Source organism: Rhea pennata, chromosome 5, assembly GCF_028389875.1.
Source record: "Rhea pennata isolate bPtePen1 chromosome 5, bPtePen1.pri, whole genome shotgun sequence".
Taxonomy (NCBI): Eukaryota; Metazoa; Chordata; class Aves; order Rheiformes; family Rheidae; genus Rhea; species Rhea pennata.
In genome coordinates this window covers 44,764,848-44,790,008 of record NC_084667.1, presented here as the reverse complement: position 1 = coordinate 44,790,008, position 25,161 = coordinate 44,764,848, and the positions used below count along the sequence as shown (strand labels likewise).

Genomic DNA, 25,161 nt, shown 5'->3' with positions numbered 1-25,161 from the left:
CTTCAAAAAGGGCAAGAAGGAGGACCCAGGCAACTATAGGCTGGTCAGCCTCACCTCTATCTCTGGAAAGGTGGTGGAACAGCTCATTCTGGATGTCATCTCCAGATATATGGAGGAAAAGAAGGTGGTCAGGAGTAGCCAGCATGGATTCACCACGGGGAAATCCTGCTTAACCAACTTGATAGCCTTCTATGATGGAATGACTGGCTGAGTAGATGAGGGGAGAGCAGTGGATGTTGTGTACCCTGACAAGCAAGGCTTTGGACACTGTCTCCCATAACATCCTCCTAGATAAGCTCAGGACGTGTGGATTAGACAAGTGGACAGTGAGGTGGATTGAGAACTGGCTGAAAGGGGGAGCTCAGAGGGTCGTCATCAGTGGTGTTGAGTCTAGCTGGAGGCCTGTGGCTAGTGGCGTCCCCTAGGGCTCAGTACTGCGTCCCATCCTGTTCAACTTATTCATCAATGACGTGGACGAAAGGACAGAGTGCCTCCTCAGAAAGTTTGCGGATAATACCAAGTTGGGAGGAGTGGCTGATACACCTGAGGGCTGTGCTGCCATTCAGAGAGACCTGGACAGGCTGGAGAGTTGGGTAGAGAGGAACCTCCTGAGGTTCAAAAAGGGCAAGTGCAGAGTCCTGCACCTGGGGAGAAATAACCCTAGGCACCAGTACAAGCTGGAGGCTGACCTGCTGGAAAGCAGCTCTGCAGAGAAGGACCTGGGAGTGCTGGTGGATGACAAGTTGACTGTGCGCCAGCAATGTGCCCTTGTGGCCAGGAAGGCCAATGGTATCCTGGGGTGCATTGGGAAGAGTGTTGCCAGCAGTTTGAGGGAGGTGATCCTGCCCCTCTACTCAGCCCTTGGGGAGGCCTCATCTTGAGTCCTGTGTCGAGTTCTGGGCTCCCCAGTCCAAGAGAGACATGGAGCTACTGCAGAGAGTCCAGCATAGGGCTATGAAGATGATCAGAGGACTGGAGCATCTGCCCTCTGAGGAACTGCTGCAAGAGCTGGGCCTGTTTAGCCTGGAGAAGAGAAGACTGAGGGGGAATCTTATCAATGTCTATAAGTACCAGAAGGGAGGGTGTCAAGGGGATAGAGCTAAACTCTTTTTAGTGGTGCAATGGAGGCAACAGGCACGAACTGAAACACAGGAAGTTCTACCTGAATGTGAGGGGGAATTTCTTCACTGTGAGGGTGACAGAGCACTGGCACAGGTTGCCCAGAGAGTTTGTGGAGTCTCCTTCTCTGGAGATATTCAAAGCCTGCCTGGCTGCAACCCTGTCTAACATGCTCTAGGTGACTCTGCTTGAGCAGGGTGGTTTGACTAGATGATCTGCAGAAGTCCCTTCCAACCTTACTGATTCTGTGTGATTCTGTGTGTGGATGACTAAAACAGTGCTGAACTCTGCTACTGCAGAAAAGACCATGTGCACCATGTGAGCAAAGCGCAGATCAGAACAGGAGTGCTTCTGCAAGGGAGGAATGTCACAAAAGAAGTGATTGATGATGTTGAGGCCACAGAAGGACAGGCTGAATAAAGAAGCTGTGTGGGCAACTGCCTAAGTATGATGCAGAAACCAACTGGCTCAGAGATATGAATCAAACATGTGCCATCACAGCCAGGAGCAAAACCTCAGCATTTATCGAAAAAGAGTGAAGAAAAAAAATGTGTGGCACAACCAGTGAATGAAATTACTTTCTTCTCTGCTAACAGATTCACCATTCTCCTGGGGGTGATCACAGAGCAGTAAGTGATATCAACAAAGGACCAGTTACATAGGAAAAAGTACATGGAGATGTGCAAGAAAGGCTCAATTCTGAGTTATGTAATGATGGTGATATTTCCAACCAGGCTCCAGTGCAGATAAAGAGCAACAGCCCAAAGAGGATGGCTTGCAACTGAGAATTGTTTGTGAAGCTTTGGAGAGTGAACTCAGATACCTCAGTAAGATTTTCTTTCACCATTTAGTTCAGCTGCACATTTTAATGCTGGAGGGGATAGAATACATGCAATTAACAAATCAAAAAAAAAAATCCCTAGCCCCAGAAAGCTGAAAAATAAATAAACAATAGCCCCAAAACAAGGTAAAGCTTTTTTCTTTTTTTTTTCTTTAATTGGTTAAATGAATAAGATATTGTGAGATCTCTCGCAATCTTAACGTTTCCTAATAAGGATACACTGAAGTTTAAGTCTGTTAATTATTCCCGTGTTTTGGGGGTGGAATTCATGTGACCAGGTAAAGTTGTGTACAACTGAATATTCCTCTACATTTATTCTGTTATCAAGGGAAATGAATGAGCACTTTCAGAAAGCAGTTAATTTCATCCAGGAGCAGACATTTAAAAGAGGTCAGAAGACTCCTATTGTTAATTGCTTAAGATCTTCCAGCTGTTTATAAAGTAAGACTATGATGAGAACTCAGAATAAAATGATTATAAAGTAGGTACTTAAATCTGTAAAGAAAGATTATCTGACATAATCAAGTCTAAACCAGAAGATCAGTTCTTAGCAGTCTCTACAGGTTTACAGATGTGAAGGAATCTCACAAGCACAATTATTAAGAATTACTGAGGAGTTAGGATATAATTACAACTTTTTCTAAATAAAAATGGCTATCTACAGAGGACAGAAAAAAAAGTATGCACATCAGCAAATTGAAATGACTGCAGATTTAGAAGATGATAACTTTGTAAAAGCAGTATGATTATTAACCAGTGATATTTTGAGGCATTAACACAAACTTTTTCAGAGCTGGAAGGTATACGTCCTTACTGAAATTCTCCCAGAACTCTAGCACTTTCCTAGGGAATATTTTTCTTAGAAACGGTAAATGTTTATAATTAAAACCCCACTCAAAATATCACCTTTAATTACAACTTCTATTTTAATCCAAACTGAATCAAAAATACATTATTCAGAAGAAAGCAGCCCTAAAGGTATGGTTAAGATGGTCAAGGTTGATGTGGGCCTTTCCACAGTCAAAAGACAGAATTCAGACTGTAGTTTTTTTTTTTTTTTTGACTTACTATTATCTCATTTATTCATTATTTTCATTTCATCTGAGAATGATCTTGAACAATAATTAAAGTGAAATCACCAATTTCTTGTTACATGATTTTCACCTTAGAAATAGCTAGGTGTTTTAGTTGTCCTTGCTCTGTTAATTCCTCAGGCTTACCTTCCATAAGTGTCTACTTCAAACAGCAAGCATGTTCTGAAATATAACTGGCATTTACCTGTATCACACTGGACCCTTGAGACCTTTCATGAAGTTGACCGTGGTATACTGTTGAAAATCACATCCTACCTTCTTTATAGATAAGCAAGTCTTTCTCTCTAGGGCTTTATATTGGGAATAGCTCTCTAATACAAAATCTGATTTTGAATATTTAAAATAAATTACATCATTGAAATTAAGGTACTGCTGTCTTCATGCATAATAAGCATTAATATTTGTAAACAGTGTTACTGCTTAATTTCTTCTAGTTCTTGTTCTTGCTCTTTTTTCTCTTCACATTATAAGAAAACACACAGTAGTCTAGGTTATTAATGAACAGTGGGCCAAATCCTGTCAGTGTCATCTTGCGTATTTCTGCTGTTTTGGTGGACCTGTTCTAAATGACAGCTCCTATGGATGTAACCTGGTAGCTATCGCAGGGACTTGAACACTGGGAAACTGTGGTTTGACTTTGGTATTTAGTAGTTTCTCCCTTTTCTCTGTGAAGTAACTTTACAAGGATATCAACCAAGCAAATAAAATAAGAGAGAGATTGTGGATATCACTAAATACACATTTTGAAACAGATTTTTTTTTTTCTTCTGGTATAGGGATTTGTGAAGGATTAATGCTGAATGAGATGTTTCACTCATTTCAGTCCTTACTGTACAGTAAGAAACTTGGCCATAGTAAGAATGAATTCTCTATTTTGAATTGAATTAATGTGAGATTAAAAAATGAGAGATTAGTGTGTACATTTTTGTCTGCTGGTGCTTTGGGGAAGATCCTTTCTGAACTCCAAATAACAGATTCAAGGACTATCCTTAAGAGGTACTTCAGTTATGGGAATACTGAGGCATGAATGGAAGCTGTTTTGGGGGTCCTTGCAGTTGTGTTCCCCTCAGTAAGCTAGGCTTTTAGATGGATCTGCCTTTCATTTTTCTAATCAATGATGGCACTTCTATATGTTTCTGTACACAGTATTTTTCAAGATAACCAAGAACATGCTCAGTGGTGCAAGTGAAGAGATATCAAATGAACAGCTGTATGGCCAAAAAAAGCCATTGTTCTGATACAGGCCCTGTTCTGGTCTAGTAACCAAAAGGATGAGCTGGCTTTCAGTTTAAAATGAAGTTGAAAGTTTTGCTTTGAAAGTTTTGAAAATGGTTATTTATCTTGGGGCTTTCACAGGCAGATACTTCCTGGACCTTAGAGAGTTCATGATCAAGGTAACTGTCAAAATTTGAGCAAGATATTCTTGGAATATATTTGCTAGGAGAAAAGGAAATGTATGTAATAAGATCACTGAGTCTTATAAAAGGGTTTGCTTAGCTGCTCTGCTATATAACTGAAGCTTAGAATTTGGTTCTGATCATTCTCCAGGAAATCTTGGGTAACTTATACACTTCTCAGTGGTGGCATATCACATCTTGTGCTTCTGGAGAAGGAAAAAGAAGAAAAAAGATTTTGGTATTTGGGACTAATGCAAATAAATTTTAAGAGAGTCAAATTCAGCTTCTCTAAATTCAGAGGTGGGATTCAGCTTCAGATTCATACAAATAATTCCCTGTATCAGCAATATAAATGCCTGTATGTGTTTTGGGTATCTAGTTTCCCATTGTATTTCATGGACATTTAGCCAACAGTACTACTGAAGTCAATAGGACAAATTATCTCACCCTAAAGTAGACACTTATATCCTGAACTCCATAGACTGTTTTAGATTCTCACAGGATCTAGAATGTCATAATCCCTAAGCCCCACATCAGATGTCTGCATGTGGAATTGTGTGCTGCTGCAGGTGTCTATATCACAGAGAGCCACACATTAACCACTTGTCTGGGATTCATTTGGGTAATATTTCATCTTACTCCAGAGGAGACATATTTTTAGATGAATTACTATATTTTCTTGACTAGACCTCTGCTGACTACACTTTGGAACCAGCCTTCTAGTCTCTCTTTAGATGCCTATGAAGTTAAGAGGGATGAAACCTACACCATGTGTGTTTTTAATGGGGTCAGTAGCCACTTAAAATGAAGATGTATTCAGATGATTCATTCTCAGGATAAAAACATGTGTGAGACAGGTAATACAGCTTGTCCTCTGGAGGTGTCTATTTTTTATTATTGACTCCAAGAGGAGCCCAAACAGGATTTCTTTTATATAGTTACATAACTTTGCATGTAGCCTTGCTCTTTGCTGCAAAAGTCAGCAATATCTTTGGAGCAGTAGCAGCAGAGTAGCTGACATCTAAGAGGGGCAGGTTACTAAGAAGGAAGTACATGGGAGCACGCAGCTGAGACTCAGCCTTGATTAATATCACCATCTCAAGGTTTCACAGCAGAATTGGTAAGTAAATGAAAGAAAAACCCACAATTAGCATAACCAGCGTGTTAAAGGATGTTGTAGAGTTACTGCCCCAGCAGGCTCTGGGAACCAGGGATCCCTCCTGCCTGGTCACTGGAGCCCAGCCCAGTGAGCCTGGGAAATCTTTCTGTCCCAGGCTGATGGATGCAGCTGCTGCTCTCCTATGTGCAGGCTCAGTCAGTAGCAAAGCTGAGCCCTCTGTCCCTCTAATATCCCTACCTAGACTGAGCTTCTTGCTCAATGGTTAGTCCAGCTTGGAGTTTGCTGGAGAATACACACCCCAAGGCACACCAGGTTAGGGGAAAACACAAAAACACTGTGGTCCCTTCAGCAGCTGGTGCCCAGGCACATGGGTGCTATGAAATGTGGTCTAGTACCAGCCACTGACACTGAGATCCTCATTCTGCTCACCACCCTTCTTCACCTAGCTGGCCTGAATGATACATCTGCAATATGAGCCCTGAGCACTTGAGACCCTCTCTCACCTCAGTTACTGGCATCACAGTCACAGGGGCCACCACCGCCTCAGATCTGACTCCAGTTACTGGCCCAAAATTCACTCACTCATATCTCTCCAGTTGCTGGCACCTAGACTTTACAGCACTCACACATGGGGTACAGAGTGAAGTTACATGGGAAGATAGTTAAGAGGTTTTAACAGAAAGATAAAATAGACTGTGGTGATGAGCTGCAGAGCTCCATCACACAAGCATAATAACTGGCAACTGCTTACATATGACCAGTCCCTTTTACACCCCTCTTTCCTATTCCCCCTTTTTGTTCCTCCCTAATCCCTTCCTCCACATATTGCTTAATCAGTTCTGCTTGTTTCCACAACCCTCTATGAGCAACCCAAAATCCTTAGTTACAAAGTCCAGGTTATCCCTTTTCAAAACTATACCTATAATTTCCTAATGGCCAATAAATTACAGACAGGAGACTTTTGGTCTTTGCTATTGTCTGTTATTTCTTGCCTATCAGGTTCAGGTCTCTGTGTTGTCTTTTTTTATTGCTTTACCCTTTGTCCTTGATCAGATAACCTTAATGAAGCAGATCCTCACAAAAATCACAAACCCTTACATTGTCTCCCATGAGCTGCTGCCTATTCCACTGTCTATTAGGCAAAGTTTCAAAAAGATTGAATGTGGATACAGGCAAAGGAACTCCTTCAGAAGCCTTCAGTGTAGCCCAGAGATTATTGTTCTTTGCATTTCCTCATGCCTTTAGTGATTCTCAGACAAGCAAGAGCAAACTCTGGAAAGGGCTGAGAAGGAAAACTGTTTCACCAGACAGTAGCACTTCTGCTGTGCTTGGGCACCCAATCACTCTCCTGCCCTGCTCACATCCCTGAAGGCTGTCAGCATCAGCTTTCCTGTTTCCAAGGAGAATAGCTCCAGCTGATCATACTGAAGGAGTCAGCCTCCTTTTCCTCCACCAAAGACAACCACAGGCACACTGATTAGGGCACGCTGATTTCATGCATGCTATTCTTCAAGGATCCAAGACCAAAGAAATGTGTTGTCTCTCCTCTCAGCTAAAAAAATACAATGCGCGTTTGTGGAGTCATCTCCCTTCCCAGATTGGGCATGTAGTAGTGACTCATGTTTGAGGAAGCAAATTGAGGAACGGCCGGCTAAAAGAGTGTAATAAAAACCCTGCAAAGAATGTCTTCATTTGCTATCTTTAAGCCACTATCTTACATTAATATTTTGATATTGCAATGTGAAAGAAATTCAGTCCTACAGTGGAGAAGTCAGCCTAGGGAGTCCCAGCTGGGGCAATAATTTCTCTCAGTTTCTCTTATTGTGCTGCTCAGGAAAGCCTCTGACCCGCAGAACTTGGTTCAGATGCTAGGCCCCTTGACCTGAGCCAGAAAAGGTCCTGCAGTACTGGGATGCCAAAAAAAAAAAAAAAAAAAAAAAAAAAGGAAAAAAGGAAAAAGAAAAAAGAAAGAAGAAAAAAGAAAAAAGTGCAGTGCTATTTGCAGATGTATTCCACGATAACAGCAAAAAAAAAAAAAAAAAAAAAATAAAAGAAAAAAGAAGAAGTGTGAAAATTGTATTTGCAATCTAGGAGACAGCACCTAGTTGTATTTGCAATCTAGGAGACAGAAAAATGGAACAATCTGAATGAAGGAGTCAAATAAATATGCTACAGTTCTATGGACTCACAAGAATGTTTTGCACTTCCTTAGCTACACCTAAGGCCTTTCAGAGCCCATGGCATTTGTTTTCCCAGAAGGGTTGTTCTGCTCCTTCTTGACCACATCTCCATTTCCACTTGCACATAAATTTGACCAATGCATAGACCTCAAGGCTGCTCAGCTCAAGACATCCTGACCATAAGTGCCTCACGTGGTGGGGGAAGAGAACCCGGCTGGGGTGTACTGGACAAAGAAAGACATCTTTAACATCTGTCTCTTGACTGATCACTTTCTTTGCAAACTTCTTGTGTTGCAGTTATGCTCCTAGCAATGCTTGTTGCCAGCCAGCATGTCACAGGCCCAGGTTCTTAATTGCTGGAGAGCCCGGATACGGGCAAAGTTCTCACCTGGCGCCTGCACTAATACACGCGCTGGAGAGGTTTCCGGTTCATGTGCTGGACCTGCCCGCTCTCTTTGCTTGCAGCACCTCACCCGAAGAAAGATGCACACAGGTACGTCTTCTCTCTGCAATCTCACAGGTTTGAATAGACTCAGGGGAAGCAGGCAGGCTTCCTGGCGTTAATGGAGGTGGCCTGGCTTTCCTCCGCTTTCTGTGGCGTTCATTTCGCGCCCAAAGACCACTTTTCTTGTACGCTGAACAACAGAGAAGGAGGACGTTGTGCATGGGCATCTTTTCCATTCCAAGTTAAACGGTAAGGACGTTGCTAGCAGCTCAGGGAGCTCCAAGATGCTCTTGACAAACCCCTCTTTGTGGCAAGAGCTGCTGCTGATGACAGTGGGCCCTCCCGAGTTGCTTCCCTCGCCTCTTCGGACTCTGTAGCTCCCAGGAGGTGCCTCTGCATCAGCCTGACTGCACGTCGGGCCCTTTCTCTAGCCTCCTTCGTTATAATACTGAAATGCAACCCAGGTCTGGGGGCAAAGAAAAGCGTTTCTTTTCTCTCATCACACCACAGGGAAGAGATGAGAATACGCTTGCCGGTAACTATGAGCATTCTTTGTCGTTGGGTAATTATTGACAGCACAGAGCAAGCAATCTGGTCTGAAGGATCCCCTGGCTATGAGACGGCCAGCTGTGAGCGAGAGAGCCTTTCCGACCGGCTGAACGTTGCTTGCCTCTTATGCGCTGAACTTTGAAATTCAGAACGATAGCCAGGCTGCTTTCACAGGCTCTGCGCTCACCATTTCACGCAGGCCCATGTGTGTTTTGCCTGTGCTCCACTCTGGCTGGGATACAACTGGAAACCGAGTGGTGTAGCAGCGGCCACAGGCTAATGTGGGACCCTGCTGAACGGCTGGGTCTGCTTTTTCAAGCACACTGCCACTCACACCGAGCGACGAGGCTCTGGGGAAGTTACCTGACATCTAAGCAGTTGGGAAATCAGGCACAGACCGAGGTCTGCCTCTGGCTGTGTAGCCACGTCCAAGGATCTGGGTCCAGGCAGAAACGTTACCTTGTTCTTGGTGGCTGCTTTGGACACTTTGTCTTTGTGCCCTCTGATTTGGGAGGCAATTTTGACTGATACACTGTTGTTCATTAGTAGCCTCTGCTACCTGGTTCAGCAGCCTTCTCCCAAACTTCCTTTCTACTAGTTGATCCGGGAAGCCCAGCGGACAGCACCGAGCATCATTTATATTCCACATATCCATGCCTGGTGGGAGGCTGCTGGAGTCACCTTGAGAGCTACGCTCACAACATTACTAGAGCACATTCCAGCATATGCTCCAGTGCTGTTGCTCGCTACATCGGATGTCTGCCATGCAGATCTCCCGGAAGAGGTATTTCTCTCACTGCTTTTCCAGCTTTTGTCAGTCACATGTTCACTGGAACCTAGCGTCGCTTCAGGGAGCTTTAATCCTAGAAGTGTTCCCTAAAGAAGGTGCCCTAAATCGCCCGGCAGACCCACGCCTTTAAGGCCAAGAAGCAAACATGTTCTAGTCTCTCCCTTCTTCAAAGCATTCCTCAGCTTCACTCAGAAAGGGATTGATCTTTTGGGAGCAGAACACTAATCTGGACGAAAGGGGGGTGTGGGGGGGGGCAACCTTATGGCTGCACTGCCTTTTCTCCTCCCACCTCAGGTACAAGCATTGTTTTCTGAGATTTATGGAGAAGTTTTCAATGTCCAGTCACCTAGCGAGGAGGAAGGCAGAAAGTTTTTTGAGGACTTGCTTGTCCAGCAAGCTGCTAAGCCTGCGGTGCCACCAAAGAAAGCAGGTGAGGCTATTCTACAAACACAGCTTTGCTGTGTGTAGCTTAGCAGCCATTCGGCATGTGCTTTGGCAATAGATTTCCTGGCATGAATGTTCACTCTGCTTGCGTCCGAGTACCATCACTTGGCTAACCTTTTCTGGTTGACCGAAGCTTGTCAGGCACTGGAAGTCCGGCTTGTGCCATTACCACCTGAGCCTCGACTGCTGACAGAGGGGGAAGAGAGGCAGCTTGAGGAGCAAGGGGATGAGACATGGCCAGCGGTGCCTGGAGATTCCAGTACACCCCTCTCTGCTGGCAAGTTCCTTTCCTCTTCTTTCCTTTCTTTTTTTCCCCCTCCCTATTTTGGATAAGGTGCCAGTGACGTTGATATCTTCCCTCTTGTCATGGCATACCCGGATTTGGTGATGCCGGCGGCTTTATGCCAGAGGCATTCCATTTCCAAATTAGGCTTGGCATGTGAGGTCAGTCCCCAGGATGTTCACTCAGCATGCTTATGAAATGAAGCCTGGCCACAGAGCTTGGTTCACCCTGTAAAACACTGGCCTCGATGGCCCTGGAACGGCTAAATCCCCAAATGCAATGTGTTGTTTAGATCAACTGCTGAACACTCCACCAGTTCGTACTGTAATAGGAAACGGTTGGGATTTTTCCTTTGCTTTTGCTTCCTTTTCCTCTTCCTCTCCCTCTTGCCTTCCTGCCCACCACCCCCAAGCCAAGTAATCGCCGACTGTCGGTGAGGCTTTTGGCAACCTCTGCCTTTGGAACGGAGGGGAAGGAGAGCTTGTCTCCAGAGGCTTTTCTGCTTCTCAGCTCTTTTAGTTCCCGTGAGAAGAGAGGAAGCCACCTGAGCTTACGAGCTTGCTTTGCACTCGTGCCCGCGGTCTACGGGCTGCTCTGTGCACAGACGCTTGCAGGGGATTCTTCTGGGCGTCAAATTTGTTCTTGTGTTTTTCAATTCTAATAGCAAGTCGATCCCCTTCACTTGCTGCCTGCCCTCTCTCCCTCGACACACGTGTGTAGTGAGCCAGCACAGTGGTACCTCAGTCCCTCTCGCCATTTTCCTTGTGCACCAAGTAAGATGACGATGCTAGAGTTTGAAGACTGAACTGCTTGGGTAATGCTCTGGCTTGCTTTTTCTATTATGTCTGTGCAGCTGCCTGCAGACAAAAGCGAAGGAGGAGCACATCACCCTCAGAGAGCCTAGCAGAGAAGAGGCGGAAATGTTCACCGCGTGCTGAGACGGAGGCCAGCATCTGTCTCTGGGTAGGTTGCAGCTCACTGACCTTCCTCTGCTTCCCTCTCTGCTGCCAACCCTTGAGCTCTCTGTTCTGCCAGCGGAACTGCAGGCATGGGCAACATTCAGCTAACGGGGAGGCAGAAGCACCTGAGGAGGCTCCCCTGCCAGCTGGCAGCCCTCTTTCTAGAGAGGCTCTGTGGCCTCTCTTCAAAGGATGCACTTCACAGGGCCCTGCACTGCGGCCACAGAAACTCATCCAAGACAAGAGGGGCTTTGCTGTGGCAGCCGCCGGCCTTTACTAGAAAACGGGCCATGGCAGTTCCCGCTCTTCTCAGAGAAGTTCACCGGCAGTTAGGATCGTGGAGGTGATAGCCTGAGGAGCAACACAATGCTAGCTGAAACTGAAGCCTTGCTTCTTCTCCCAAGTAGGACAAAGGAGCTCATTTCCTCCAGGGAACTCTCCTGCGATATTCAGTCAGTTCTTGGACGTGTCACTCCTTTTGTATTTAGTGATACAAGAAAGGAGAATGTGAGCTGTGGTGCTGTGCCTCAACGCATCGAGAGCCTATCCAGAAGATCTCATGCTAATGTAAGCTTGAACGGTCTCTCGTTTTCCTTCAGCACCTGCTGAATGTCGCTGGCAAGGCAACAAGGGACTGCAACATCCGCCACCTTGAAAAACTACACCTGGTGCTCAGCCAGTGCGTTTACCGCCATCGGCAAGACGATGACAAAACGCGGTTAATAGAGGTACTTTGTGTACACAGCATTTCCTGTCACTGTTCTGCTCTTCTTCCGTGTGCCCTGTGGATATCCTGCTTATTCACTACTCAGCTCTTTCCTGCTTCGGAGTCTGGGTTACACACGAATTGCTGACATCTGTCAGGAAGGTACTGGGCACCATCAGGCACGCCCAGCCTTGAGGCAGCTGAGATAGGCAGCTGAGATAGGTCTTGAGATTCAAGGGCCACAAACCCATTTCTCTCTTCCACACTGGAGAAAGCGCGAGGACGGGTGCTCTGCTCTGGTTGTGCCCCTGGGCGAGTATTTGGAGTCAGGGAGGCCATGTCCTGCAAACGGCCCTTCTCCTCTCGTCTGAGGGCTGCTTTTAGCTTGGGAAGGGAATTTCTGGCTGTTCTCTGAGGGCTTCTGAGCTGCCTGGAGAAGCAGACGTTTCCAGGGAATGGCCCCAGCGGCACCTTTGGAGGACCTTTCGCAGCGGCTAGTTGGTGTGGCTTCTCAGCAGCAATCTCCCTCTTCCCACTTCTTAAAAGCCCTGCTGATACTAATTCATACTGGCTTGCTCTCCTGCTCTGTTTAGCACACCTGAGGATAACTTTAAAGCTAGAGCTGATAAAAGACATTGCGATGGGTAGAGCACGTGTGCTTCCTAAGTAGCGCCAACCAACCAACACTTGTAGGCATCTACAGAGCCTCTTGTTTTATATAAAGCAGCCAGCTACCGGATTTTTATGGTTCTATTCCAGCTTATAGCAAGTTAGCCTTTGTTCAGCTGGTGATTATTATTTGGCTTTGTCTTTTTTTTAGGAGATGAAGGAAGAGATTGAAAACTTCTCCCGTGCTCAGTAACAGGAAAGGTGCTCCCACTCTGCCACTCTTTGTCGTTATTTGCTGTTTTGTCATCCGGGCATAATTCAATTCAGTAAAGAGAGCTTGTACATCTAATAGAAGCATATCCATGTGTATATATAACATATATAGCTCGACTATATTAATAAAGCTCATATAAATCCTTTCAAGCGGTCTTGCTGGCTATTTCTTGATGTTGTTGTTCCATGCACACTGTGCATAATACGTACATGATCTGTTGCGAGCGGTGTGTTCAGCCTTCCTTTCCCGCGTGCCTTGCCTTAAAGTCTCGTGCCTGGCATTTTTAGGAGACCAACGGTTGTCAGTGCCTTTGGACCTACACACATCTGGACGTCTTCCAAGTAATCGCAGTGCCTCTCCCAACAGAAAGCAACAGAGAGCTTGATCATCTTTGGCCAAACGGTGACGGGCGGTATTTCTGGCGTCACCTGTGCTACTGTCTATTCCCTTGTCTATTAGGCAACCTTGCAAGGCAGCTCAGAGGTTATTATTCTTTGGATCTGCTCGCGCCTCTGGGGATTCTCAGAGAATGAAAACAAACCTCCAGGAAGCGTTGTGGAGGAAAACTTTTTCCCCAGACAGTGGCCTTTTGGCTGGGCTCAGGGCGCCCCGCGCCCGGGCACCTCTCAGGCCGCCGTGCTGCCTGCTGCCCACCCCCACCGCCGCCGGCAGCTCTCCTCTGCCCGCCCGATAGGCACCACTCAGCGCTCACGCACTCTCCAGCCGAGCCGAGCCGAGCCGAGCCGCGGCACGCCAGCCCCTGGCTCCCCGGCGCCCACTCCCGCCCGCCCCGGACCCGCCCCGCCCCGACGCGATTCCCAGCGCCGCCGGCAGCTGCGCTCCACACCGGGAACTGTCCTCGCGGCGGGAAGCGCCCCTGAGCCCTGCTGAGGCTGCGAGTCTGCCCGGCTGCCCCCGCACCCCTGCATCCGCCGCACCTGCTCGTGCTCTCGGCTCCGCGCAGCGGCCCCGCGCCCGACGTCTCACCGCCCGGCGCCGGTGCTCTCCGCCGCCACTGCGCCGCCTCGCCTTGCTGCTGCGCTGCTCCGGCCCAGGGCGCTGCTGTTCCCCAGAGCCCCAGAGCCCTCCTGCTCGTTGCCTCCCGATGCCCGCCCACCACAGGCTCAGCACCTTTGCTATCAATGCTCCTCTACGCACACGCACATGAACACGAGCCGTGCACGTGCACCCTATCACTGTTCGGACCCGCTCACGTCGCGGCAGGTTCCACACACCTGCCGCTGCGCACGAGGCCTGTCCCAGCGCCCTGCCCGCCCCTGGCACCTCCCTTCCTGTTATTCCAGAGATATTATTATGTACGTGTTCATAATCTCTTGAGATCAGTGTGTTCGCTGCATTGCTTTAAAGTCTTGTGTCTGGCACTGCAGCACAAGAAGTCAGCTTGGAGCAATGGTAACTCCTGCATCTTGGGGAGGAGAGCATGCACAGGTCCTTGAGAAGGAAGAGTTCCAACGCATGTGCCTGCAAAATGATTTTTCTTTTTCTTTTCCTGCCTTTGATGCTCTGGAAGTGAGTATGCCACAACAGCTTCTTCCACATCTGGCCCTGCCTTGCTGACAGCCTGCTCCAGTTGCTGGCTGCAGCAGACTTGGCACGGCCAGACAAAACAAGCCCTGCAGCTGCTGCTGCTGCTGCCTCAGCCAAGAGGGTTTCCTTTCTCTGCAGTCCATCCTCACCGCCGGTGGGACCAAGGGAGGGCATTTCCGTCTGCTGGCCTGCAAGAAACTTCTCATGCTTACAGTGCAGCCTCTCAGCAGTAAGGGCCACCAGCGAGCGGCACCAGCAGCTCAGAAGCCTGGGAGATCGCTTCTTCCATCTTCCCTAGCAAAACTTCCCTGCAGCCTTGGGACGTGTTTACCACTCACACAAAGTCCACCTCATTTTTGACTTGGCTGTCCAGATCCCCCTTTGATTGGTGCCACTCATCGCGGTGTCCTTGCAGGCAGTGGGCAGTGCTGTGGAGTTCCTGCGCTGCTGCCCGCCAGCCGGCTCCGCTGAGCTCCCCCAGGCAGGGCCAAGTTACTCTCCTGCAGGAGCTGACTGCAATTTGCTAAGATCCCATGCACCAGTGTGCTGTGGGAATCTGACGGACAGATGGACGGCTCACTTTTGCCTGGCACTCAGGCAAAGTCTCCATGGTCCTCTCAGGACTCCCTTTGGCTCCTGCATCTGCAGAGCTTTGGGAATACCCCTGAGCAGACAAACTCTGCTGTGAGCACTGTGGCTCTGCAGATTTCACACGGACCAACCAGGACAGTCCTTGCCGGCTATTCAGGAGCAATGAACTGCTCTCAGGAACAGCGCTGGCTGGTATTGAAATGGGTGTAACCGCTGCACACTCTCTGCCTGGACTCTCCACAGACACTGGGGAGCTTGGGGAGCCGATGAAATAGATAACCTGGGCGTGCCTGGAAACCAATTGGTGCCTCTCCTTTCACTTCCCGCCGCTGCGCTGCAGCCTGCCATTCCCTGGTGAACCCATAGCGTCCAACTGGCTGCCAGGTGACATGTGCCCACGACTCACCAGCAAGTGTCAACACACATGCTGGTGCGCCAGAGGAGGTTGAGGGAAGCGCTGCTTTTGGTGCACAGTTCCTGCTCCACCCTCTTCTCCATGCCCACTTGCTCCTTCCCACTGCAGAGCATCTGCAGCTCGCAGAGCCTCAGCCAGTGCTTCAGGCAGAAAGTCCTGCCTCCTCTGCAGAGAGCAACAGCAGAGGCTGACTGCGCAGCTGCTTTCTTGGGGCCATGCTGGGAATCCCCCGGCAGAGTTTCAGGAATGGAGGCCAGAGTCCACAGTGGGAGAAATCAGCCCCAGTCACCGCCCCCGTGGGGCAGGAGGTTTGGGCGGCTGCTGTGGGGCAGGGGGAAAGAGAAGGCTGGGGCTCCCTGGGGTGCAGGGGCCAAGTCTCCCCCGGCTTGGCCATGTGGCCCCAAAGCATGCTGGGAAGCGGCTCCCACGGGCCCAGGCCTGGTGCGGCTGTGCTGAGGCCCCGACACCCGGAGGGGGCTGCCTTCCTGGGATCCGTGGGCTTGCCCGTAAGTTGTCTTTTTCTTTTTGGTTTTGATTTTCCCAGGCTTTGACACCGTCTGGAGACATTCATGGTAGATTTGCCTTTACACAGTTTTCAGGGTGAGAGGGCAAACTCCTCTGCTCCTTCACTAGGCCCTGCCATCTCCATGCCTGTGACCTAGTGAAGCAAGAGCTAGGACTTGGCCCTTCCTCCCCAGAGGCTGAGTGAGTGCAGTCCCAGTCTTCCTCTTATTCATTCAGTCGCTCACTTAGGCTTTCCTTCCTCAGCAGAGCCTCTGCTTGCGAGCAGCTGTAGCCTCGCAACCCCAATTTGGGGACATCACATCGTGGGAGTGGCATGCTTGAGGTGATTCCCAGCCTGGGGAAGCCCTCCTTGGCACCCCGTGTCCCCTGGCACCTTTGGGGAGCGGGCGGTGAGGAGGGGCCAGCTCTCGTTACTCTTGCAAGGGCCAACCTTAGCAGCGCCTGTTGGTCAAGGAGTCCCTGCAGCCCCTCTGTGACATGGGCCGGGGCATCATGCAGCGCATTGCAGCAACAGTTGCCTCCTCCGCATATGGCCCCGGAGAGCCTGAGCTGAGCCCAGGTGCTTGGGGCTGCTCTCGCTTGGGGCTCTGCCCTACCCTGCCCCGTTCTGCTCTGCTCTCGAGGAGCAGCTGCGCCGTGAGCAGGAGAAGGCGAGAGGAGGCGGTGGGACAGCGCGAGACGCTGTTTGGAGCACCGCTTCCCAAGAGGTCGTTGGAGAGGAGCGGTTTGTCCTGTTGGCAAGAGCTATTTGGACTAACTCGGTAAGCTGGGAATTCCCTCTGTGCCTGTAGGGAAGTCCTTGGTGCTGCTGGAAATTACTGGCCTCGGGAGCCCTCCATAATATGGCACTGTTGCCATATTGCAGAGCTTGCCCGTTTAGAATCTTTGTTCCCTAGCAGCGCCTCCACCCCCGTGTTAGTATTCCCTTGTTGGCTGCGGTCAGAGGACCTTTGGGCCTTGTGCCAGTAACTGTCTCCTCCTTTGCCGCTGTCATACTTGTGCTCCTTGGTGTTGAGTCAACCTGCTCTGACAGGAGTGTTTTGGAGGTAGACAGCCACGGCTATGGCTCTCCGAGTCCTCTTTGAGGACTGAGAAGAGGAGGAATTTACCTTGTCCTCTTCAGCAGTTTTCTTTGCCTGAGAAATGTCTTCTCAAGCAAAGAACTTCTCTTGCATGCTTACAAAAGTTGACATGGGCTTCATATTGCTGTTTGATCTCAGGTCCCGCGGAAGAAGGGACTTCAGGCAGGCTGAGGGAATGCTTGCACAAGAAGTCAAAACGTCTTTACCGTACTCTTTTTCAGTAAGTAATGTATTCCACACAGCACGATGATGCCATTGCACTTTTCACTCAGCTCAAAGAACTTCCTCCAAAGCGTACCGTGGTCTAAAAGAACCTGAATCTTTGCTCCCTTTAGGCACGCTACAGCGTGAGAGAAAGGAAGCCCGCTGAACGCTATCAAGCTCCACTGGAAAGTAGGTTATGGGCACAGTTTCTCGGAAGGGCTAGTTGCTTGTGCACAACGGGGATAGAAGATGTTAGAGGAAAATGTAGGTACACACAGCGCAATCAGAATTTGTATCTCGGTTCTGTAATTGTAGGGCCATCACAGGCCAGTGGACACCAAGAAGGGGAAGCTGGCCAAGATGCTCACTGGGAGTATGACCTTCGGCCCAGGAACACTGCTGTTCAGTATCAAGAGCCTTTGCAACGTGGGTTACGTGCACCGTTTGTCAGAAGGGCTGATTCCTTGTGCTTCAGGGTGGGGGAGGGTACATGCTCTTGAATGAGATGTGCATACGCAGAGACAAACAAGAAATTATGCCTTGGTACTATAATTCTAGTGTCCTCAGAAGACGATGAAGAGCCAGAAGAGGATGATGGCAAGGATACTCCAAAGCCATCTGACCTCAGGCAAACAGCTGAAGACACTCAAGCCCCACTGGAAGGTAGGCTATATGCGGAGCCTCTCTGAAGGGCTAATTTCTTGTGTGCAAGTGGGATAGAGGTTGTGGAATGAAAAGCTGTACGCACACAGACAAATAAGAAGTTCTATCTAGGTCCTTTAATTATAGGGGCAACACAAGAAGGTGAAGGCCGAGAAGGGGAAGATGGCAAAGATCCCTGCAAGAGGTATAACCTTCGACGCAGGAAGACTGTCGTATACTTCCAGGATCCACTGGGAAGTAGGTTCCATGCACAGTTTTTCGGAAGAGCTGATTTCTTGTGTATAGTGGGCTAGAAGCTGCTGAACGAAAAGACATATCCCCTTGCTCCAGCACACACACACACACACACACACAGAGAGAGAGAGAGAGAGAGTGCTTTCATTTAAATTCCTTGCCTTCATTCTGCAGGGAAAACTCTCCCTTTGTGATTGAGATGCCTGTAGCCTGTGCACCTTGCAGTTCTTGGCCGGTGTGCGTGCTCACTGCTGCTTTTCATTTCTTCAGGCCCATCTTCTCCTGTCAAGCAAAGGGCTGCATCTACCCGTGCTTGGTCACGAAGCCTGTGCTGCAAAAGAACAAACCGGTTGGTGTATGGATAGTGACAGTTCTCAGGGATCCATAGTGGTGCCACTCCCATCACTGAGTAATGCCCCAAAAGATTTTAAGATTCATGGTCATGAAGAGAAAATCGCAGCACTGTAGCTGTGACAGCTGGAGAGTCTAGAGGGAGCAAGGCTTTTCCTTTGGGAAGAAAGATAACTTTCATGAGCCAACAGCTTTTAAAAAGGCAGGATTTGGGGGCCAGCGATGAGATGATTGAGGATGTCCCGGCTGCGATTGGGTATCTGCAATTCCTCTGTTCTACACTTGAAGCCAGAATCCCCTTCCACAAACTGTCATTAGACAGTTTCATCGTGAAGTACAAAACTGTCCACCTGCCCTTCTTCATGCTTGGATAGTGAACGCCAATATTTGACAGTTTGGGAAGCTTATGCCAGTGTCTAAGTGCTTCCACACTCACTTGCCAATATGAAAACCACAGCAGTCCTGCTAACTGCATGTTCAGGTGGAAAGCCCCTTTCTCTTTCTCCTCCGTTCACATCAGGTGTCTTCCCCTAAACTCTGGGAAAGATGAATTCAAGGGAAAGCACGTGGATGGAAGGAAGACTGGAACCACCCCGCCGGAAGCTGATCCAGTGCACACTGAGAGTTCGGTAAGGAGTGGGTAACTCATGGTGCCGGTGGGGACTTTTCCAGGGGTCAGGAAAAAGCTCCCCTCCTGTGCTGTCGACAGCTCCTGGGCTTTACGGTCTTCTCTCAGGGAACTTCCAGATCGTCCTCAACCTTTCCTTTTTGCTGGCATAGGATAAATTCAAAAGGAAGCCTTTTGTCCTAGCACGCAGCTTTCTCTCACCTCTGACATGTCTTCTCTTGCCTGTCTCTTTAGGTACGCTTTGATGGTGTGGGTGGTCTCTCTCACCACATTTCAGCCTTGAAGGAGATGGTCCTGTTTCCACTGCTTTACCCAGAATTCTTTGAGAGATTCCAAATCCGGCCCCCCAGGTAACAGAGAGTGCACTGCAACTGCAGAGCTAACTGTTACGATATGCTTTCTAACATAAAAAGTATTCTTCTTCTTTCTCTTTTGTTTTTGTTTTGGGGGGGCTTTCTTTCGGAGGGGCAGTATCTCACGACGTAATAGTTAGCTTTATGTGTTCTTGGCCAACAAAGCTTAACTCGCAGGATGCTGAAACGTGACTTTTAATCCTTCCCCTTCCACACCTTTAAAGGCATTGCAGATCTTCAGATGTTTGGCTTCTTTGTTCATAGGAATTCTCTTTTCCAGCTGATGTTTTCAGCAGGGTGTGGAGACACAGAAGACCTTTTCTGGTCTCCCAGCTTCAGGCTTCCTCCGCAGCAGTTGCCCACAGGTTCTGGGAGGCACAGTCTAAGAGCTTCAAGCTTTTGCAAGGAGAAAGACAGGCTTTCCTCTCAAATCTTGCCTCTTAGGAACACTTGCACCTCTTTGGACTTTCCTCGCACTGCAGCTCTTGCTGCTGTCGAACATGGGAAGCGTTTTGCTTAGGAGGGAAGGCTGCTTTGCTTCCGCTACGGCGGTTGTCACAGGCACTTTTCCATGTTTCTGTTGGGGCTACATAAATCTCTCTTCTTCATGTTGCAGAGGCTGTCTGTTCTATGGCCCACCAGGCACTGGAAAGACACTGGTGGCTCGAGCGCTCGCAAACGAATGTAGGCAGGGAGACAAGCAAATAGCGTTCTTCATGAGAAAAGGTGCCGACTGCCTCAGTCAATGGGTAGGAGAATCCGAGCGACAGCTGCGCTCATTATTTCAGCAGGTATGGAAGCAATGCGCAACAGGCTGGGTCAGAGTTGGACCTCTACTTTTCCGCGGAGGATGTCTTCCAGGAGAACTTGGCCTCTTGGGCAGTTTGGCAGGGTCTCCTGTTGAAAAGGGAACATCAGTGTTTCCTTTTCCCTTGCCGTCCTGCTTTGCCTGAGGGGCAGGAAATCTTGCAGATGCTGGGTCCAGCACAGTGTCTGTGCCTTTGCAGCCATAATGTTTACGCTGCCTTTTCTCGCTGAGTAGTGCCGTGTTTCACATACGGCAATACGCCTGCACCTGTACTTCTCTTCCAGGCCTATGAGATGCGGCCTTCGATTATTTTCTTCGATGAGATCGATGGTCTCGCCCCTGCGCGCTCCAGTCGCCAAGACCAGATTCACAGGTACTTCCTCTTTCTTCCATTTCCACGTAATCCGCTTCATCACCCACTTCCCTGTATATGACACACACACACACACACACACACACACACACTCTGAACTCCTCGAGTACAATGACAGAGAGCTTCATAGGATTTTAAAGACAAGAGTCGAAATCAGGTCACTAAGCTTGGTGTCCGGACAAGGTCTCTCTCGAGACCTTGCTGCAGTTTTTCTGTCTTACCATGAGTCCTTTTGCTAATCAGCAGCTCTGTACTAAACCAGGGAATCCAAAGAACATTTTTTTGTTAGTTCTCTTGTCACAACGCTCCTGGCACTTATGGATGGCTTAGACAGCAGAGGAGAGATCGTGGTCATTGGAGCCACCAACAGGCCAGACTCCCTGGATCCTGCTTTACGAAGGCCTGGACGCTTTGACAGGGAGCTCCTTTTCACCCGGCCAAACAAAGAGGTAGGCTGTTCAGTCAACCTTCCTGCTGCTGGGGCAAAGCCTTGCTTGACAAGAAAACCAGGTTACCACAGAGCATCTCCGAGAGTGAGGAAGGAAAGAAGTGGTATACGTGCTGCACACCTGCCCGTTCTTCCTTCCCCAGGTGCTTGCTCTTTGCTTAGTTAGCGAGTCCACCTAGGCACTTGCCTTCTGAAGTTGCCTCCTTGTTCTCAGTTCTCCACTTGGGAAAGCTTTTGGGGAAAACTTGGGCGTTTGTGTGTGGTGGTGGTGTGTGGGGGGGTGGGGGTACCGTGCGTTGTTTGCTTTGTTTTTGAGAAAGAGGTTTCCGAGAAAGCAACACGTAATCCTCTGGGCTGTAGGCTCGCAAAGAGATTTTCCAGATCCACACGAGAGACTGGAGCCCTAAGCCACCGGACGCGCTGCTTGATGAGCTTGCTGAGAAATGCGTCGGTAAGATGAAAAACATACCCAGTTCCCGCCTGTGCCTGGGTCCTGACAGTGTCTGAACTTGTGCCAGGCAGTACCCAAGCTCTCGTGCCTTCCCTCAGAATTCACCCGTGGGCCAGGCGGCATGACTTGTTCGTTGCTGTCAGAGTGGGATGCTTCCGTCTGCTTCCCTTTCTTTGTCTCTCAGAACACAGAAGGGTCCATGGTCTGGGGGGCATCTTCCTCAGGAGCTAAGTCTGGCTCAGAGGCCACTTCCAGTGCACAGGCTGTAGGGCACTGTGCCTCCCATAATGCAAGTTCCCCATCACGGATCTCCTGTGCAGGGCAGGAAGTCTTCTTCCACTGCCCATGAAACTCTTCCCCTTTGCAGCACATGCAAAGACTTGGGGGGCATCCCTTTGCAAAGCCTGTCCAGGACTCCCTTCTGGTGCCTGAGACTGACATACCTTTTGATTCTGCTCTTGTTGGTTAGGATACTGTGGGGCTGACATTCAGTCCCTCTGCGCTGAAGCTGCCCTCTGCGCTTTGCATCGACGCTATCCCCAGATCTACACAAGCAGTCAGAAGCTGCAGATCGATGTTGCTGCCATTGAAATCACAGCAACAGACTTTCTCGTGGCTATGCGGAAGACTGCACCAGCTTCACAGAGGGCTGTGGCTTCCCCTGGACAACCACTGTCACCCATTTCCAAGCCACTGCTTCAGAACACGCTGGAGAGGCTCCTAAAAGGCGTGCAGAGGGTGTTTCCCCACGCAGCGCTTGCACTCAAGAAGGACCGACAGCCAGGTGGGCCCATAACATTCCCTGCCGTAGAACTCTCCCAAAGCAAACAGTGCTAGTTTGTGCAACAACAGGAAGAAACCTTTCAGTCAGGGTGAGGTGAAATTGAGCGGTAGAGAGGGGAGAGCTGGGAACTCCTCCCACTTCACCGTAGAGAACTGTGTGTTCTCCACTCAAGCATCGCGTTTCTGAAGGTTGTCAGCATCAGCTTGCCTGTTTCCAAGGAGGAAAGGAGCTTTCACCGCTAGCAAAACATAGCTTGCGCAAAGACACTGAGGAGAGCTTTGTAGAGACTGAAGGCTTCGGAAATGGCATTCTGTGTGTGCCCCTCCGATGAAGAAATACAAGGCCCGGGGTTTCGGCTCTCCCTTAGAAGCTGTCTTAGCGCGAGAGAGGGTTGCAGACTCTTTGGGAAAGTTAACAAGCCTCTCTCGCCTTCTCATGGTACCAATCATTTCTTAGAAAATGCCTGCATGGACAGTGATGAGGAGTCACCTTCTGGTCTTGAAGATGAGCCGTTTCATCCACGGCCTGGCCAGCAAGAGCATACCTTCCTTAGCTGTAGCAGGTAACTGTCCGAGTCCTTTGACTGAAATTCTTCTGATTGCTGGGGCTTTCCAAACTGTCGTGGCGCTTGCAAGTGGGAAGGGTGTTAGATCAGGGAGGAAAGAAGAGTTAGTCCAGCGTGTTTTTGTATCAAAAACTGCAAGAAGGAAGCACAGAGGTGCTACTAGGTGCTACAGCTGTAAGAAAGCGAGTAGCTCCAGCCGATCATACTGAAGGAGTCAGCCTCCTTTTCCTCCACCAAAGACATCCACAGGCATGCTGATTAGGGCACGCGGATTTCATGCATGCTGTCTCTTGACTGATCACTTTCTTTGCAAACTTCTTGTGTTGCAGTTATGCTCCTAGCAATGCTTGTTGCCAGCCAGCATGTCACAGGCCCAGGTTCTTAATTGCTGGAGAGCCCGGATACGGGCAAAGTTCTCACCTGGCGCCTGCACTAATACACGCGCTGGAGAGGTTTCCGGTTCATGTGCTGGACCTGCCCGCTCTCTTTGCTTGCAGCACCTCACCCGAAGAAAGATGCACACAGGTACGTCTTCTCTCTGCAATCTCACAGGTTTGAATAGACTCAGGGAAAGCAGGCAGGCTTCCTGGCGTTAATGGAGGTGGCCTGGCTTTCCTCCGCTTTCTGTGGCGTTCATTTTGCGCCCAAAGACCACTTTTCTTGTACGCTGAACAACAGAGAAGGAGGACGTTGTGCATGGGCATCTTTTCCATTCCAAGTTAAACGGTAAGGACGTTGCTAGCAGCTCAGGGAGCTCCAAGATGCTCTTGACAAACCCCTCTTTGTGGCAAGAGCTGCTGCTGATGACAGTGGGCCCTCCCGAGTTGCTTCCCTCGCCTCTTCGGACTCTGTAGCTCCCAGGAGGTGCCTCTGCATCAGCCTGACTGCACGTCGGGCCCTTTCTCTAGCCTCCTTCGTTATAATACTGAAATGCAACCCAGGTCTGGGGGCAAAGAAAAGCGTTTCTTTTCTCTCATCACACCACAGGGAAGAGATGAGAATACGCTTGCCGGTAACTATGAGCATTCTTTGTCGTTGGGTAATTATTGACAGCACAGAGCAAGCAATCTGGTCTGAAGGATCCCCTGGCTATGAGACGGCCAGCTGTGAGCGAGAGAGCCTTTCCGACCGGCTGAACGTTGCTTGCCTCTTATGCGCTGAACTTTGAAATTCAGAACGATAGCCAGGCTGCTTTCACAGGCTCTGCGCTCACCATTTCACGCAGGCCCATGTGTGTTTTGCCTGTGCTCCACTCTGGCTGGGATACAACTGGAAACCGAGTGGTGTAGCAGCGGCCACAGGCTAATGTGGGACCCTGCTGAACGGCTGGGTCTGCTTTTTCAAGCACACTGCCACTCACACCGAGCGACGAGGCTCTGGGGAAGTTACCTGACATCTAAGCAGTTGGGAAATCAGGCACAGACCGAGGTCTGCCTCTGGCTGTGTAGCCACGTCCAAGGATCTGGGTCCAGGCAGAAACGTTACCTTGTTCTTGGTGGCTGCTTTGGACACTTTGTCTTTGTGCCCTCTGATTTGGGAGGCAATTTTGACTGATACACTGTTGTTCATTAGTAGCCTCTGCTACCTGGTTCAGCAGCCTTCTCCCAAACTTCCTTTCTACTAGTTGATCTGGGAAGCCCAGCGGACAGCACCGAGCATCATTTATATTCCACATATCCATGCCTGGTGGGAGGCTGCTGGAGTCACCTTGAGAGCTACGCTCACAACATTACTAGAGCACATTCCAGCATATGCTCCAGTGCTGTTGCTCGCTACATCGGATGTCTGCCATGCAGATCTCCCGGAAGAGGTATTTCTCTCACTGCTTTTCCAGCTTTTGTCAGTCACATGTTCACTGGAACCTAGCGTCGCTTCAGGGAGCTTTAATCCTAGAAGTGTTCCCTAAAGAAGGTGCCCTAAATCGCCCGGCAGACCCACGCCTTTAAGGCCAAGAAGCAAACATGTTCTAGTCTCTCCCTTCTTCAAAGCATTCCTCAGCTTCACTCAGAAAGGGATTGATCTTTTGGGAGCAGAACACTAATCTGGACGAAAGGGGGGTGTGGGGGGGGCAGCCTTATGGCTGCACTGCCTTTTCTCCTCCCACCTCAGGTACAAGCATTGTTTTCTGAGATTTATGGAGAAGTTTTCAATGTCCAGTCACCTAGCGAGGAGGAAGGCAGAAAGTTTTTTGAGGACTTGCTTGTCCAGCAAGCTGCTAAGCCTGCGGTGCCACCAAAGAAAGCAGGTGAGGCTATTCTACAAACACAGCTTTGCTGTGTGTAGCTTAGCAGCCATTCGGCATGTGCTTTGGCAATAGATTTCCTGGCA

The 25,161-nt window shown here is 49.2% G+C and overlaps 1 protein-coding gene across 1 annotated transcript in view; it reads left to right on the top strand.

Moving 5' to 3' along the window:
• The first annotated feature begins 4,382 nt into the window (after positions 1-4,382).
• Positions 4,383-25,161, top strand: part of LOC134141443 (ATPase family AAA domain-containing protein 2-like) — a 29,529-nt gene continuing 8,750 nt past the window's right edge. Inside the window, exons 1-18 of the mRNA XM_062577676.1 lie at positions 4,383-4,448; positions 9,830-9,965; positions 11,116-11,225; positions 11,821-11,949; positions 17,491-17,617; positions 17,734-17,838; positions 17,965-18,022; positions 18,905-19,052; positions 19,286-19,401; positions 20,021-20,195; positions 20,497-20,585; positions 20,875-21,034; positions 21,394-21,484; positions 21,954-22,268; positions 22,704-22,830; positions 23,175-23,358; positions 24,458-24,643; positions 24,943-25,078. Coding sequence (XP_062433660.1) covers positions 4,383-4,448; positions 9,830-9,965; positions 11,116-11,225; positions 11,821-11,949; positions 17,491-17,617; positions 17,734-17,838; positions 17,965-18,022; positions 18,905-19,052; positions 19,286-19,401; positions 20,021-20,195; positions 20,497-20,585; positions 20,875-21,034; positions 21,394-21,484; positions 21,954-22,268; positions 22,704-22,830; positions 23,175-23,358; positions 24,458-24,643; positions 24,943-25,078 — 2,458 coding nt within the window. The remainder of the gene's footprint in view (positions 4,449-9,829; positions 9,966-11,115; positions 11,226-11,820; positions 11,950-17,490; positions 17,618-17,733; positions 17,839-17,964; positions 18,023-18,904; positions 19,053-19,285; positions 19,402-20,020; positions 20,196-20,496; positions 20,586-20,874; positions 21,035-21,393; positions 21,485-21,953; positions 22,269-22,703; positions 22,831-23,174; positions 23,359-24,457; positions 24,644-24,942; positions 25,079-25,161) is intronic.